Source organism: Cornus florida, unplaced genomic scaffold (genome assembly GCF_030987335.1).
Source record: "Cornus florida cultivar Cherokee Brave unplaced genomic scaffold, ASM3098733v1 CherokeeBrave_3.0.0_Hap2_Chr09, whole genome shotgun sequence".
Taxonomy (NCBI): Eukaryota; Viridiplantae; Streptophyta; class Magnoliopsida; order Cornales; family Cornaceae; genus Cornus; species Cornus florida.
Window position 1 is genome coordinate 72,255,472 of NW_026775579.1, and position 16,664 is coordinate 72,272,135.

The window sequence follows — 16,664 nt, forward strand, 5'->3', positions numbered from 1 at the left end:
AAGCATTATTCTTATTCGCCCTTCTTACTCTGTATTTAATAAGGTTCTCACTGAACATGCATTCTCATTTATTCTATTGCCTTAATAATAATAAATAAATAAACTCGTCCTTTAGGTACTATTAGAGACAACATAATGAAAATTGATCATAAATAATATGTAAATAAATTTATTTATTTTTTGCATGTGATTTGATTATCACATATATATTATATGTGCTATCAAAATTTTGATTTATTTTATATACGATTGAATTTATTTTTATTCATTAATTTCATAAAAATTTTAAATACTAAGCCTATTGATTAACCACATGCAATGACTTAAAATTCAAGAATATATCATAAACGTACCTTTGTTAAATATGATTTCATAAAAATGGGTAAAAATTTATTTTTTCAATTATGTTATACAAAAAATTAATAAATAAATATTGGGTATTGGTGAATTTTGAGTCTTATATGCGAAGTTGAAAAAGTTCACAATTAGAGTAACCGATTTCGTTCGTTCGCGTGGACTAGCTATGATATACACACACAATCTACAAGCTCATTGACCATTTGAACATAAAGAAAAGACATCATAAAAACAACAAATTAAAAAACAGAGGATATATTATTTAAAGAAATCTGATTATTCATTATGTAAATGACCTTTTGCACTTGTCAAAAGGTCAAAAATTTCACACATAAACCGATTTATCTCACAAAATAATACAGAATGCAATGAGAGCTTTTGAACTACAACCATCAACATGAAACTGATCATGAACCCCTCTTCATGTTGAGCTTTTTATTCTTCTTCGATCTTAATCTTCTTCGATCGCTTTCATTCTCCCTACAATGCATGCAGCAACCCGTAAATCGATTCGTTTATTTAAATGCTCTATTTTCCTGCAAGAAAACATAACGTGTTTCTGTCAATTCTTAGAAAATTAGCACTATTCATTATATATATATATAATTATATGGTTTAGTTAATTTGATTACATTAATTATTTAGTTGAGCTTACCATAAAACCAGAGCCATTACTTAGTAGTGGTGAGGAGGAGGAGGTGGTGAAGTGTAATAGTAATGGTGGGGTGGTGGTGGTGATTTGTAGGTCGGCGGCGGTGGTGGAGGAGACTTATACTTGTAGGGCGGTGGAGGGGGAGACTTGTATTTGTAGGGCTTCTTGGGTGGTGGTGGTGGTGGAGACTTGTAGACTGGAGGAGGAGGTGGCGGGGACTTGTAAACTGGTGGTGGTGGAGGAGACTTGTACTTGTACGGTTTCTTAGGTGGTGGTGGAGACTTGTAGACCGGGGGTGGTGGAGGAGACTTGTACTTGTAGGGTTTCTTGGGTGGTGGTGGAGACTTGTAAACTGGAGGAGGGGGTGGTGGGGATTTGTAAACCGGTGGTGGTGGAGGAGACTTGTACTTGTATGGTTTCTTAGGTGGTGGTGGAGACTTGTAGACAGGAGGTGGTGGAGGAGACTTGTACTTGTAAGGTTTCTTGGGTGGTGGTGGAGACTTGTAAACAGGAGGTGGTGGTGGTGGAGACTTGTAAATTGGTGGTGGGGGTGGAGACTTGTACTTGTATGGTTTCTTGGGTGGAGGTGGCGGAGACTTATACTTGTAAACCGGCGGAGGTGGTGGTGGAGACTTATACTTGTAAACCGGTGGCGGTGGTGGAGACTTGTACTTGTAGGGCTTCTTTGGTGGTGGTGGTGAGTAAACTGGAGGAGGAGGTGGTGGTGGCGACTTGTAGTGGTAATGATGTTTTGGTGGTGGTGGAGACTTCTTGGGAGGCGGTGGTGGTGGCGGAGATGAGTAATGGTAGTTTGCATTGGTATCTAATGGCAAGCTGAGAGACACTATCACCACTAAAAGAGTGGTGATGAAAGAGGCCATTCTAGACCCCTTCACTTTTGTTCCCATTTTCACTACAAAAAATGGGCACTTTGGTTATGTTCTTAAGCAACCCTCTATGCCCTTTATATAGATTTGGTCTTTTACCATTTTAACACTCAAACCAATCATGGTAAACACTATTTAATCTTAGTAATTAATAACCTAAATTTCAATCTTGTTGAATGGGTGGTTGTTATTAATTTTCGCATTAATATAAATTGAGAGTAGGTATTGTTTTGCTTTGATATAGGCAATGGAATAAAGTAATGTCATATATAAAGTATTTTTTTTAACCATTTTAATGCAATAAATCAAAGAGAGAGTACTTTATTCATAGAAGACTTTGAAAATGAGTTTGGGGATATGCCTAATTTTTCCATGAATTTGTTGGGACATGGACCAGGCGGCTGGGACTTTATACTCTCTCTCTCTCTCTATATATATATATGTATATGTGTATGTACTTAATTTATATCAATATAATGTCATTTTCACTATTTGCATGGCTTTAATTTGTTTCATTGATTTGTCCTAGCTAGGATAAAGGTAATGAGTTCATTTGCTTTTTTCACATTCTTGTTTTTATGCTACTTCTGTGCCTACTTTAACTTTTTAAAATTTTACATTACTTTAAAAAAAAAAAAAAAACCTAAAAGATATAATTTAAGAAAATTTCAAATTTCTACCTTGACTTTTCAAAAGTAATAGAAATTATATAACCCTTTCTCCCTCCTAGGCCTAGCTGTTACTATTGCAGAATGTAAAACATTCATATATATATGTATATATATATCTTGCTTGTTATAACTCTACAGTCAAGTAGTAGCCTCCCTCAGATATAGTTCATCTTCATATTTTGGACAACTAATGAGCTCCTATTAAACTATGAGTAATGCTATAATGTCTGTTCGGTTTTGTGTTCAACAAAGTCATGTAGTTAATTAGATAATTTCTCTCTTTTTAAAGTGTTTCTATCTAATGATTGGACACGTCGATGAAAAGTTTTACATTTTACCGAAATTACTAGCTAATCACAAAAAGAAAAAATAAAAGGGACGCCTAATTTTCCACTTCCAATGAGCACATGTGAGAAGTTATATTGCTTAAAAAATTATACTAAATAGAGAGAGAGAGAGAGAGAGAGTAGAATTTCAACTTTTTTACTTATAAAACCCGTAAATGATTTCAAATATTAGTTTACACAGAGCTTCTTAATGTATAATTATTATTATTTTTTTTAAAAAAAATGGATTCATCTACCAAATGATTTATTTTGAAGGAATTATATACTACGTATCATTTGAGCAATCAATTTTGACTATTTTATTATTATTATTTTTTTTTAATGGAATTTTGACTATTTATAACAAGCTGCATATGAATATGTCAGATTAATATTGGGACATATCACACATATACATATAAGTAATATTTTACACTAAGATATATATATATATATATATATATATAATGCCCCGAAACAATAATTCAGAATTGGTCAAGCCTGGAGTCGGTGATACCTCTTAAGGCTGGTTCTTTTGCATGAGAGCTGACTCGGCATTGAGACACTGATGTAATCACTCACATAAAAAAGAAGAGTAGTTAAAGACTGAACCAACATATGCATATAGTCTCTGTCGAGAGAGAGAGAGAGAGAGAGAGAGAGAGAGAGAGAGAATAAGTAAAACATATACATATAGTCTATGTAGAGAGAGAATAAGTAAAACAAAGCGGCACCGTAACTTCAAAGAAGATATGTTCTTTCACCTCTTTTTTTTTGTTCTAGAAAACTTTAACTTGAAAAAGTGAGGTATGAGCAAAATTTTCTCACCACATGCAATAGAGCTGGCATTTTATTACTTGAAATTCTAACAACTCCATGTTCATCACAACCAATATATGTCAATGACAATAACAATTAATTAACAAAATGACACACCTATATTAAATTATATTAAAAAAGAAGAAAATAATTTTTTTATTTTTTTGGTAGATCGAAGATGCAAATCTAAGAAAGGTACGCCAATGGGGGATGAATCGTACAAGACTTTACAATCTAGAAGATTTTTATAGAGGATAACATACTTAAAGTCAGTCTATATATGTTATTAATGAACATTTGGTCCAATAATGGTTAGAAAAAACCTCAGTTAAGAGAAATTAAGAAGAATTCAAAACACGAAAAAGTTAGGAATTAGCTGCACTTCTATGGTACATGCCCCTCTACGGAATCGTGTGTGTGTGTATATATATATATATGGAGACTATGGAGTATATGTTATTATCTTGAGGGTGGATCGGCGTAACAATAATGTTACTTCATTGTGACCTACAAGTCATGGGTTCGAAGTCAAAAATAATCTCTCCATATAGAGATAAAGTTGCTTATATTTGAATCTCTTCAAACCCTGTAAAGACAAAAATCCTGTGTAACTGGACTTTATTATTATCTTGAGGGTGAACCTTGGCGCAACAGTAAAGTTGTTCCATTGAGTTTGAAATCAAAAATAGTCTATCCATACAGAGACAAAATTGCTTATATCTGAACTTTTTCAAACCCTGCAAAGACGAAAATCTTGTGCAACTGAACTTTATTGTCTTGGAGATAATACTACGTATTTTGTAATGGCTTGGTCCCAATTTTATAAACATGAGTATGCATTTGTTTATATAATAGTTACAATAATCGGAAACTAGTTGATATGAGACAAGCTTATAAAAAGGGTGGGAGAATATCATAATCTTGGTTCTTGATCAAATCTTTCATATATATATATATATATATATATATATATATATGTATGTATTACATTGTATATATAAAAGTTTACAGCTGTGGTTGAAGGGTGATGTTAGGTTGAGAGGATGCAAGGGAAGGGAAGTCAAACAAGTGCCGTGTGATTCGGCTCGTGTGACTTGTGTGAATGTTTGTGTTATTGTGTGAATGTGACTCCTCGTCTTTCAGACCTTTTTTTTGTTTTTCAAAAAAAAAAACCATTTGTATCATTTTCGTAATACATTAATTATTTATGCTGAAGAACTCCAATAATTCCGAGTGTGTACTAAAAACGAATGAAATCAGCTCAACAAAGCGTAAAGTACTTTTGGAATTAACTCAACAAATCAAAGACTGTTTCTGGGGAGATGTCCCTGTTCCATAGAGTACATGCCATTGCGTGGCAAAGTTTCGTCCATTCCATGTTGTCTTCTCTGCACGAGCATCCCGGACGGTGCTCATCTAAGAAACATGGATGCTTTTACGAAGTCGTTTGGTATATACTCCTTATATACGTGTCCGACACTTTATATATATGTTCATAAATAAAAATTAATTTTATTATTTTACACTTCGCTGAAATTTTTCGGACACTTAATTGGCATTTTCCGGACACTTCACTGGCACTTTCTAAAATAATGATATATACAATAAAAAAATTATTACAATAATGACATAATTTCATTTTATAATTCATTTCAGAGCAACTCTTAGTATATAAATTATAAATGAATTAAAATTTTATAATATTATTACTAAATTGATGTATAAAAATAAAATTTTATATTTATATGTAGCTGTGTCTACGCCGTATATTGTCTTACTTTCTTTTAAAAAAATTTGACGTGTGTCGGATCGTGTCTGTATCTGTGCTCATTCATCTCTCTCTCTCAGTCACTATATTATATAATTATTAAAAAATCTCAGAACATGGTGCTTACCTGTCCAAATCTAATTATATGTACATTACATAATATAATGCTTATTTTCAGGTATATGCTTGAAAGTTGTCATGAAAAGAAGATTGAGAGGCGAATAAAATACTACTACATTAGCTTATATCAGACAAAGTAAAAAAATACTTCTGGTAGTGAGTGCATGAATAAATAAGTAAAACTAATAACAATATAATCAAAATAATAAAGAGGATTGACCTATGTAACAAGATCATTTTTGTCAAATTATAATTGTAACTGTGTCGTCAGCTATATTCCTCTATCATTCCTACAGCTTTTCTGATTTGATAGAATGCTTATTTTAAATAAAAGATTCTCGTCAACAAAATAAACGAAATAAAAATGGAGAATACTAAATGCAGTGGAGACTACACTAGTTCGACCCTTGAATCATGCGGACCCCCTGTAACTGTGAGATTCAAGTGATCCAAGAGTTGAGCTTGCACATTTTGTGACGTGTGCATAACACAACTCAACAAGAAAACACTAAGCAATTATAGATTACAATAATTGTAGAATATACAAGCCCTGTAAAAGGACCCAATTGGCATTTTTAATATTAGCTGCCTCATGGAATTAGAAAAAAAAAAAAAACCTCATGGACTTTGCCAATTCAATAACATACAAAAGCAAAACAGATGGGCCCATGAACAAATATCTATAGTAGATGCTAGCTGGTTAAATAATAATAATAAAAAAACCAACCAGGTTTACTTTTCAAATTTGAATCACTCTATGTTTGAAAGAAATGACCACTGATATATATATATACACACATATATATTCAAAGTGCAAAGAAGAGTAACTGAAATGTTTAATATTATTGCTTTATCCAAAGACTTGCTAGAATAGCTTAGATCTTGTCTTACAAGTTAAAAAGTCCATTGTTGACGTATATTTGCATCAGAAAAAGAGCAGCAAAGACATGGAAAACATCATCTTCATCACAGCCACCCAGCACTAGCGTGTTCAACATACTTTCCCTTTGATGTGTGGTGCTCAATCAGTCCTAGTCTTAAATATACAACAATCTTATGCAGGAAAATACAAGGACATGTCATGCCATAGGTCATCATGCAAGTTCAACTATGTACAAAGCATTACTTATTTTATAAGCACCAAATTTAGGGTTGCTTTGTGAAAATCTAGCGGCACACTAGATTATCATACAACAATCATTTCATAATCTGGGGAAATTCCATTTGTTTGATTCCGTAATCTTACTATAAAATTTATTTCAACCGCACTTCAACTTCCACACATCCACAAAACTGTTCACGGACGGTATATAGCTAAAGTTGAGCAATCTAAATTGCACGTTCCAAGTACAATACACCTATTTTTCCCTTTTTGATAACAGTACACCATAGAAAGAAACCTTTGGGGAAAATATATATGTGTGTGTGTGTGTGTGTGTGTGTGTGTGTGAAGATATGTACCAGCGGATTGACATTGCATTCAGCCACTTTACCGCTTTCCACGAGGACCAGAGCCAGACCTTGGACCTGGGTGCTTTGAGAACTGCAGCCGCAAGTATGAAGAACCCGGATCATGCTCATCCATCTTATAACCTGTATAATTCAACAAGAGAATCAAAATCTCCAGGCATCTCTACAACTGCCAATGCAGTAGTTAAAGTCATCTCAAAAAGATATATTATTTCATAATCACTCTTTTTTTTTGGTAAGTATCTCATGATCACTCTTTTAGTCAAACATTCCTACTAGGCCCATCAACCGATTGTATTTTGATCCAAATCCAGTCCGATAATTCGAATACAGATTGAATATTTACTCAAATAATCCGTTAAAGATCCAACCCAATAATAATCTGATCTGACCAAATATAATATATATAACATTCCAAACATATATTATCTATCATTCAATTTGTGTGCATTGGATGAAAAAATTAATCAAAAATGTTGTTTACATAGTGGTTTATCAAATATAGTTGTTGTTTCAGTTTTTTTTCATTTTTTTAATTCTTTCCTTCCCTTTATTGATTTTTTTCACTCTTTAATTTTATTTTCTTTGACTAAGAATCAAATATCTAATTTTTCTTCCTTTTTTTTCCTACTCTATGGTCTCTCTTTCTATCACTTTTTACAATTTATACTTAGAAATTCTTAATAAAAAACAGTAGCATAACCCCAAGATTTGTTAATTAGTCATCATGTCTTGGAAAATATCAACTCTATGGGGTTTTTACTATTTATTACCATACACGTATTATTATAATAGGGGATGAATAAAAAATGCGCTTTACTCTAAACAAGCAAGAAATAGGAAAAAAATAGCTCCTGCCCTTAAAAGTTCCCTAATATATTAAAGGTCTTGTGCTCACGGTCTAGCTCATTGGTTTCTTGCTCACAACCCTTGTGACCAAAGCACTAATAGTCTATACTGACTCAGAACTTGACCTCTCTCAGTCTAAGGGACTGGTAACTTATCATGTAAAGTAAAGCAAGAAAAAACTGTCAATATAGTCATCATCAAAAGGAAATGGGAAAAGCAATCACCTTGCAAGGCACTCAAAGCAGTTGCCGCACATGCTGGATTTATGAAATCCACAAAACAAAGAATAAGAGGGTCTCCACCACGCTGCAAAATAGGTTAACAGAGTCTTAATGAAGAAAGCCACACTTCTGAAAAAATCAAAGTCAGTAACTAAGAGACAACCAGGACATTCGAGTGTTAACTAACATTCACAATTGTCTTACATGCTTGGATTCCTTGCTCACAATTCTAACTTCTTTATACCCAACAAAAGGGCGGAAAATATCTATAAAAAACGTAAAGGAACTTGAACAATAAGAAGCAACATCAGCATTTGAAAAGATGCAAACAAATATCAGTTAATTCTTTTGCCATATAACACGTTGAAGGATACGAGCTACTTCTCTCTTTGTGCTGTTGGGAGGAAGTCCCTCAACATATATAGTATTGGAAGCATCTGGAGGAAGAGGCACTGTTATACGACCCAGCTTGGCCATTGCATCCCTTGGGAGCTGGCCACCAAAATCCATGCCTCGACCATTTGGTGCTAGATCAGGAACAGCAACACTAGAACGACCCATCACAACTGGATCAGCATCTGGAAGAGCAGCCCTTCGACCACCAACAGCCCTTCCTAACGCAACTCCGCCAAAATTATTATCTTCCCCAGAAGTATAAGAAGGAAGTTGCTACAAAAGCAATGGGAAGAATATCTTTAATCACAAACAGGTAGATTAATGGCGGAGAGAGAAAACATAAATTAAAGGTTAAAGAGGATACTGCATTCTTGAGATAGCGGTCATATGCTGTTTCAATAGTTTGTGTGTCTTTTACTACCCGAGGCCCACCATGATCATCATCTCGTGCTAAATAGTTATGCATCTCATGAGCTGAAGGCACCCCAGAAGGTGGGAGATCTGAAATCGTTGGAAAAATACACGAAAAATCCAACTTACTCTATATATTGTTTGGCATTATGATATAGTTATGCAGTGGCACTAATGAAAGACTTTTTAAGCTTCTTCCAAAGCATGAAGGAACTTTCTGTTGAAGGATTTAAATATTAAAGTTACACCCTCTAACAGCCTAAGATTTTAGAGTAGATGGTAGTTAACATGGTATCAGAGCCAATGGTCTCGAGTTCAACCTCACCGTCACCCTAATTAAAATTGAAAAATCACATGTTAGACCAAAAGAAGGCAACACATGAGGGGACGTGTTGAAGGATTTAAATATTAAAGTTACAGCCTCTCTAACAGCTTAGGCTTTTAGAGTAGATGGTAGTTAACACTTTCTTCTTGTCCACTTTATGTTAGATGTCTGCACAATTTGCACTTATAAAATAGAACTAAAAATCTAAATCTTCAAAATTTCTGCAGATATTGCATAGAACAGTTAAGCAAAGAAACAGCACCTGAAGTAAGGAATGAGAAGATATCAAATCAATATAACAGCAGAGAATGAAAGCGTGAGATCAAGTTATTTATTTTTATTTTTTTTGATAAAAGAAAACGTGAGATCAAGTTAAGAGAATGAAAAGGACAGAAGTATGTAAATATCAAATCTAATGCTATAAAAAATAAAAGAGCAGCGAATGAAGAAAATAGTATTAATCAAGTCAGATAGAAATGTATATGGGAGGCACGCCTCTCTGTTCTCTGATTGTAGCCTGCTGTTTTGGTTGTTAATAAAAATTTGGCTTAGGAAAAAAAAAGAATAATAACCAACAGAGCCAAAATGTCTGGAAGTAAGGTTGGCCAGGTAAATATTAGAGGGTTAGGTGCAATTCATGTAATTTGATACTGGAGCACCACTTAAAATTTCCAATAAAGTTTGACAACTAATTCCCCCTTTTACTTCAAAAGCATCTTTCCTCCAACAAGGTATAAGCTCTATTCGACAATCTGAGTGAGATGCAGCTGATACAATGAGACTTCGAAAGCCAATTTAATCAATTGAATTGACACAAGAAAAGGCTCTTCCTGATAAATACAACTCACACCACCCTTCTGAGAAGAACAAAAACAATTTACCACTTAAGACTTCTGGAGAGAGGAAGTGGAGTCTAGAGAGAATTGTTTTCACTTAATGAGATTATTTTGGGCATTATCAGAGTAAAAATTTTAACATTTGATTTAATTGAAGTTATGGCCTTATCAAAGTTGAATGGGAAAATAAGATTCATGCAACCATCCCATACGGTTGGGTAAGTCTTTGTTGAGGGAAGTTTTGACCAGAATTATTATCAACATTAAAGGTATTTATGAAAATGAAGGAGCAGAAAAATTAATCAATGGAGCATAATTAAGAGAGAGAGACAAAAAGATAGAGGACTCAGAGAAGTAATGCAAATTACAAGGAAAAGTTGAAAACCCTATCCTAATTTATCAATTACATTTATTTTCTGACCTCACAGTTTTTCTCCAACTACTTCCAATTCTTGAACAATCTATAAAAACTAATAAAGGAAAAAAAAAGAAGGGGAAGGGGAGGGAAGCAAAGAGAAGAAATCTTCAACCATGACCTTCATCTGATGCTGAAGGAGACTCATCAACTAAATGTTGTGACACTAATAGAGAGGCGGCAGAGCAACATGCAACAGGGGAGGAGACAGCAGTGAAAGTAAAGGAAATAACACAATCCCAAAATTAGTACTCATATTTGATAACTTCACCAAAAATCTTTGATGACCTAACAGTCATTCATATTATGTATTTATAAAAATATATTCATTCCAATCAGATCTTATTGTTGGAAATACATTAATGAAAAATTCAGTAAAATTGAAGATCAAAATAACAGCTATTTAGTAGAGAAGAATAATCAATTTCTTGATATTGTATTATAGAGATCTTTAGTGGCCTTAGTTTCCAAAATGGTGCTTAGTTTTTGTTTCCCCTGTAGACACTATATGTGCGCGGGCTTTTTTCCCCATTTTGATGGTCTTTATTAAATCATTTAATTAATTTCTTTTTTTTTGTACAAAGAAAAAAAAAAAAAAAACACTGCAAAGGGCAACTTGATAAACGCTATTTCCTCAAATTTTTAACCACCAAAAAAAGGAAAAAAGAAGTTGAGTAATAGAAATAGTTTTTGAGATATTTTAAAAATCTGAAATCTAAATCTTGAAAAAGAAAGTGATCGATTTTTTGATACCATAAACTACTTCCAAAATTTTGGAATGACTACAGTTTCTTGATAGCTTAAACATGCCCCAAGTTAGGATTATGGTGTTCAATATTTAAACCTGCTAGAGCTTTCGGAGGAGGAATTTATTTGCAATAAGTAACAGTGTTTAGGAATCATCATAAACAATCCTACAAGTGTCTTTAGAAGAGAGTAAAATCCTAAAAAAATGCTTATATTATCCAAAATGTAACTATCTAACAAAAGTTTCATTACTCTAGAGATCACCTGTTATAAAGAGAATTCAATCGTAATTTTGCAAGCAAGGTAACAAAGAATATGTTTTTATCAGAGAAGAAATGCAATGGAATGGATTACGACAAACAATTCTCTTGTAAATTTGCACATAAGGTGTCCAACAAACACTATGGAAAGTGATGCGTATAAAAATTAAAGGGAGAAAAGTAATTTGAAAAAATTGAGAATCCCATGTCCCACATTACAGCAACCAAACTAAAATAATTGTTCTCAAAAGTATAATACAAAAGTTGAAGACAGCAAGCCGCAGGCATGCAGCAATCACATCCGAACTCTGAATCTCCTTTTAGGAAACTTTCAACTTCTACCCAAACTTGGATAGCAAAATAAAAATCTTTAATGTAGAAAAGGTTTTAGTGCACAGAGTTAAGAAAGCAAAAACAAGTTTCAACTTAAATAAAATGAACAAAAGCACATAACAGAAAGATTAAATGAGTAGATTGCACCATTAAACTAAAAGGTTAAAAAAAAAATAGAAAGAGAGCAGCGCACTGAGTACAATAAAGTACAGAAACAGGTTTGGGTACTGCAATAAGCAGTCTCCTGGCAGTGCTAATGTTAGTGGTATATATCCTTTGATATGTTGGATAACATATCACTTGGATTCTTTTAATTTGAATGTCAAAATGTTGATAGCAAATAAGTTCACTTATTAAAATTACCATATAAAAGAAGGACGTTATGGCCTTATCAGGAATTTTCGTAACACTTTTTCTCATAAAAATGCGGACTGATTTGAACTCTCCCAAACTGATATATATCAATTTCCCTCCCCACCCAAAAAACTAAATTAAATAATTTTATAAACACACACACACACACACAAAAAAAAAAAAAAAGGAGCATTTGCATTTTGCTGTATAATATGCAACTTTAACATTGCAAACTACACATTATACCAACCCATCAAGAGAATTACTGTTTTTTTAACCATTTATGACAAAACTATGGGAATTTAGATGACAGAAAACCAAACAAGACTATAGAGTATAGACTCATGTTGACTTATGAATTTCTGCAAATTGGAATAAATGCCAACAAGTAGTAGCATCAAGAACACATTCAATTATTTCTGGATGATGCCTCTTTTTACGGTGAAGACTGGCTAGGCCATACTTCAACATTTCTAACTAACCCTTCTGTGTGTGCATGTGCGTGTAGCCCTAACTAGTCAGCTCCTGAACCAAATTTACAGCTGCAAACTTTTGGGTTCCTAGAAAATGTCCAGCAACTAATCCTTCATACATTTTAGGTTCGCATGGTTCACTTGAATGCAGTACAGCAACCCAAAATTCACATAGGAACATGTGTGGAATCAAAGTAAGCAATTACCATAATACATACATTCATACATATATATAGTACATATACAGACGCACACATGAAATCAAAAAGTGTTCTTACCATAATCAGAATGATGTCGCTTGAGCATGCCAGCTGAAGTATGCAGAGGCGGTTGTCGATTCCAGTACCCATCCGCCATGTCTCCTGCAATACAAAAAATCATTGTGTGTGTATCAGTGTGTGATATGTGTGATTCTGTATATATGCATACATATTGTAGATAGAGAAAACAAATGAAGCGAATTTGGAACACTTAGAAATGAGAAGAAAAAAAAACTACAAAATAAACAGCGGAAAGAATGCTAATTGAGGGTTCACCTGGTGTGGGCTTGCGCCGTAAAACCCTAGTCCGGCTCTGTTCTCTGCTCCGCGCGGTGTCTCTGTAGTCGATTTTCTCTCACTTTCTTGGGAAGATTTTTTTTTTTTTGGAAGTTATTCTTGGGAAGATTTTGGGGTTACATACCAATAGTGTACAGTAAAAATAATTTTGAGTAGGAGTGTAAAACTTTTCTCATATTTGGGATGAGATGTGTTTCAAATATACTGTACGGTAAAAAAAATGTAGCCAGATTTTTTCTTTTTTTACCACTAGGGATTTTTTTGCAGATTCGTATATTTTTCACAATTGCACATGGGCCTCAGGCTGGACAACCCCAATAAATATTGGTTAGAGTGGGTTTAGACCTCAGTGTCACAATATATGGGCTTTGAATTGTGCTTTCCATAGCCTAACCCAATAGAAACCTCAGAGATCAAGAGAATGCTAAAAAGATGGTGAGGAAGGCCCAAAACTGTCGAAGCACAGTGGTTGTGAACATGGCATGTCACAGAGAGGAGGTATTCCTTCAGAGGTTTCTTCTTGTTTGATGGAAAAGAAAAAGGAAAAGAAAATAAAGAGGTGGTGGGATATGCTAAGCTTTGTGTAAAGATCCAAACACTCTCTGTTCCTCTCTGGGCCCACAATCAAACTTGGCCCAACAAAGCTGCTTTTCTCTTTCTTCTTTTGCCTCTCTTTGTTGTGTCTTGTCTTCATACATAATATACTATAAATGAAAATCCAAAGGAGAATTGAAATGGGATGCCTTTAAATTTTAGGGCAAAGTGTGTTTGGACCTATTTCATAATAGAGTTTTGAGCAGATGCCTCGATGGTCGAATGTGTTAATGTCTTCAATAAATTTTGAAATGTCAGGCTTCGATTCTCTACATCTATAAATCTAACTTATAAGTAAAAAATAATAATAATAATAATAGAGTTTTGTGCGGATGTTTCGATAGTCCAGTGAGTTAATACCTCAAGTGGACTTTGGAATGTCAGGTTTCGACTCTCTCCATTTATTAATCTAGCAGGACTTTTTAGCAGCAACATGACGTTTGATGACAACCTTAAAATAATTCCTTTGCTACTTGTGAGCATTATAAATCATTTCAAAAAATTAATGTATTTCCTAGTAAAATACCCTAACACAAGTTTTTTTTAGGTAAAATGTTTTTTTTTTTTTTTTTTTTTTTTTTTTTTTTTTTTTTTTTGCTCGGTGTTTGAAAAAGGTGTAGGTCAAGATATATTGAGGTGAAATCCATCGGGTGAGACGTACAAAATGGTTTGTCAAAAATTGATGAATAAATTATTTTGTTAAATTTTAATATTTTTTTGTTCGTAAATATTTTACAACAACCAAACAACAAAAAAAAATACAAAAAAAAAATATTTAAACTCAAACAGACCAACATGACATATAAATATAGGAATTAAAACTTAATTCCCTTCACATGTTTGTACCATTTCACAAGAGACAGTTATTTCTGTTAGGTTAGGTTGGTTCACGGGATGTTAATTCCCCTATTATGACAATGTAATATGCATGACTTGTTCCGCAGTGGTGCACAAATTACAGTGTCATAAAGTTATATCAAATGCATGTCCACCAAAATAAGTACTTTGCACATATATAACATTATATATATATGCGTCACGTATCTAATGTTCTGTCACGGACCTCATGCCGCAACAAACTTTTTAATAAATCATTATATATGTGGTATGCATATACGTACATATAAATTAATATTAGTATTGATAATTCAATATTTTTATTCCATCTATTTCATAATGTAACGTCTGATAATAACACCCTAAATATATTTGTTCAACATAATTAATTATTGATATGATGGGTGAAATTAATCTTGGTTGAAGAAGCTACGGTTTTATTGTTGTTATAAACATGTTTAATTACGTTAGTGACATCACATAATCAACCACAATAGGAACATCATTTTCTAATTAATTAAATATATAAGAAATGAGTTTATTTTATTTTATGAGGTGAGAACTCTCGCAGCTATCCGTTCTTTAGATTTGTAACTATTAGGTAAACCCTCGGCTATCCACCCCGTTCTCATAATACGAGTAACAGGTAAGTCAAGAACTTACAGAGTTAGAGGAAAATCAAATCCACACCTAAGTGCTAGATACGATCATCTAGCACTTAGAGGTTCCCGTCTCACCAACTCTGTTGCTCTCTTGGGGTAAGAAATAAGTGTTGGACACGTTTATTCATTAAACGTGGTGTGGCTTATATTCTCACACTATATTCTAACCACTTACACTGACACAACGTTACTGGAAAGTTATAACTACGTGATTTTTGGGAAATTACAAGTGGTTTAATAATAACTGCCATTTTGAATCAAAATAAAAAAGAGGGCTTGTATGATGGATTACTTGCTTCTCTATTTTATTTTTTACAGAATCTTACAGAGGTCTCATGTTTAACAAGTGCAATCTGTGTTGTCTTCATCAAGGATTTCTTACTTTGTTTTGCAGGCATTAATCAATCTGATTTCATGGCTGGAGGTAAAGCGATCTCTTTGGACTTAATGGTTTCTTTTGTTTGGTATCAGTGTTGGGAAACGTGCTAGTTTTAAAAACTTTCTGAGGGATTTTCATACATAAATCTTGATTCATCACATAGAGACAAGTTTTATGCAAAAATAAAATATGATGTATTATTCAATTAACAGATTGAATACTTATATCAAATGTCTGAGTAAACCTTTAATTCTTTTCTCTAAAGTGAATGTTCTCACTTATTGTAGATCCCTTAGCAAGATGTCTTCTCCTTAGATCTCCATCTTCTTGGTAATTGTTTTGCCTTTAGGAATCACTCATAAGCCTCCATGAATGACCTTGGAAAACTAGGCTTGTGGAAGCCTCCATTAGATGAGAACATAAACCCTAATTTTCTAGAGAGAGAAAATATATTCATTTTTCCTTCTCATAAAAATCACTCTAAAATATACATCGACCATGTATATTTATAGGCAATATAAAGATAAAGAAAAGGAGACAACGAATCCTTCACAATCTCTAATTCATATGTCTCAAACCTAATAAGATTCCAATATCAAGTTGGGCTATGAGTGAAAATCCTTTGGGCTTATTATTTTATTGGTTATAATGAATTAATAATTGGTCCAGTCCATGGACCCAATTCAATTAATTCATAAATTAATTTCTACTCCATTCAAAGAAATTAATTGAACTCCAATTAAATAATAAATAACCTCTAAGTCAATATTGCACTTTAACCGCTCTATACATAATTAGTTATCGGATAAATAAAGCCATCAATCCGATTACTTAATTAATATATTTATTTTGGTATCATTGATTATTTCTGTCTCGATCACAATAAAACATCTGTTTGACAAAAATAATAATATAAATAAATAAATATATAATAAATCATTTGGT

General features: G+C 33.2%; 2 protein-coding genes across 2 annotated transcripts; both read right to left on the reverse strand.

The window, feature by feature from the left end:
- Positions 1-596: 596 nt before the first annotated feature.
- On the reverse strand, positions 597-1,942 carry LOC132274371 (extensin-3-like). Its single transcript, XM_059775636.1, has 2 exons — positions 1,013-1,942; positions 597-893 (listed from the first exon to the last, which is right to left on the reverse strand). Exon 1 carries the CDS (start codon positions 1,915-1,917, stop codon positions 1,033-1,035), a length of 885 nt encoding a protein of 294 aa, XP_059631619.1. The 5' UTR covers positions 1,918-1,942; the 3' UTR covers positions 597-893; positions 1,013-1,032.
- Positions 1,943-6,711: 4,769 nt separating this feature from the next.
- On the reverse strand, positions 6,712-13,402 carry LOC132274374 (RNA-binding protein 2-like). The gene is made up of 7 exons (XM_059775641.1): positions 13,227-13,402; positions 12,969-13,052; positions 8,901-9,037; positions 8,515-8,809; positions 8,345-8,406; positions 8,144-8,225; positions 6,712-7,193 (listed from the first exon to the last, which is right to left on the reverse strand). The coding sequence occupies exons 2-7, from the start codon at positions 13,045-13,047 to the stop codon at positions 7,090-7,092; spliced, it is 759 nt and encodes a 252-aa protein (XP_059631624.1). The 5' UTR covers positions 13,048-13,052; positions 13,227-13,402; the 3' UTR covers positions 6,712-7,089.
- Between the last annotated feature and the right edge of the window lie 3,262 nt (positions 13,403-16,664).

Excerpts from the sequence above, each read along its gene's own strand:
- LOC132274371 (XM_059775636.1), bottom strand. The coding sequence starts at position 1,917 with ATGGGAACAAAAGTGAAGGGGTCTAGAATGGCCTCTTTCATCACCACT.
- LOC132274374 (XM_059775641.1), bottom strand. The coding sequence starts at position 13,047 with ATGGCGGATGGGTACTGGAATCGACAACCGCCTCTGCATACTTCAGCT. Across the intron at positions 9,038-12,968 it reads GCGACATCATTCTGATTATG|ATCTCCCACCTTCTGGGGTG; the intron begins GTAAGAACACTT and ends CAACGATTTCAG. Across the intron at positions 8,810-8,900 it reads ACCGCTATCTCAAGAATGCA|CAACTTCCTTCTTATACTTC; the intron begins GTATCCTCTTTA and ends TTGCTTTTGTAG.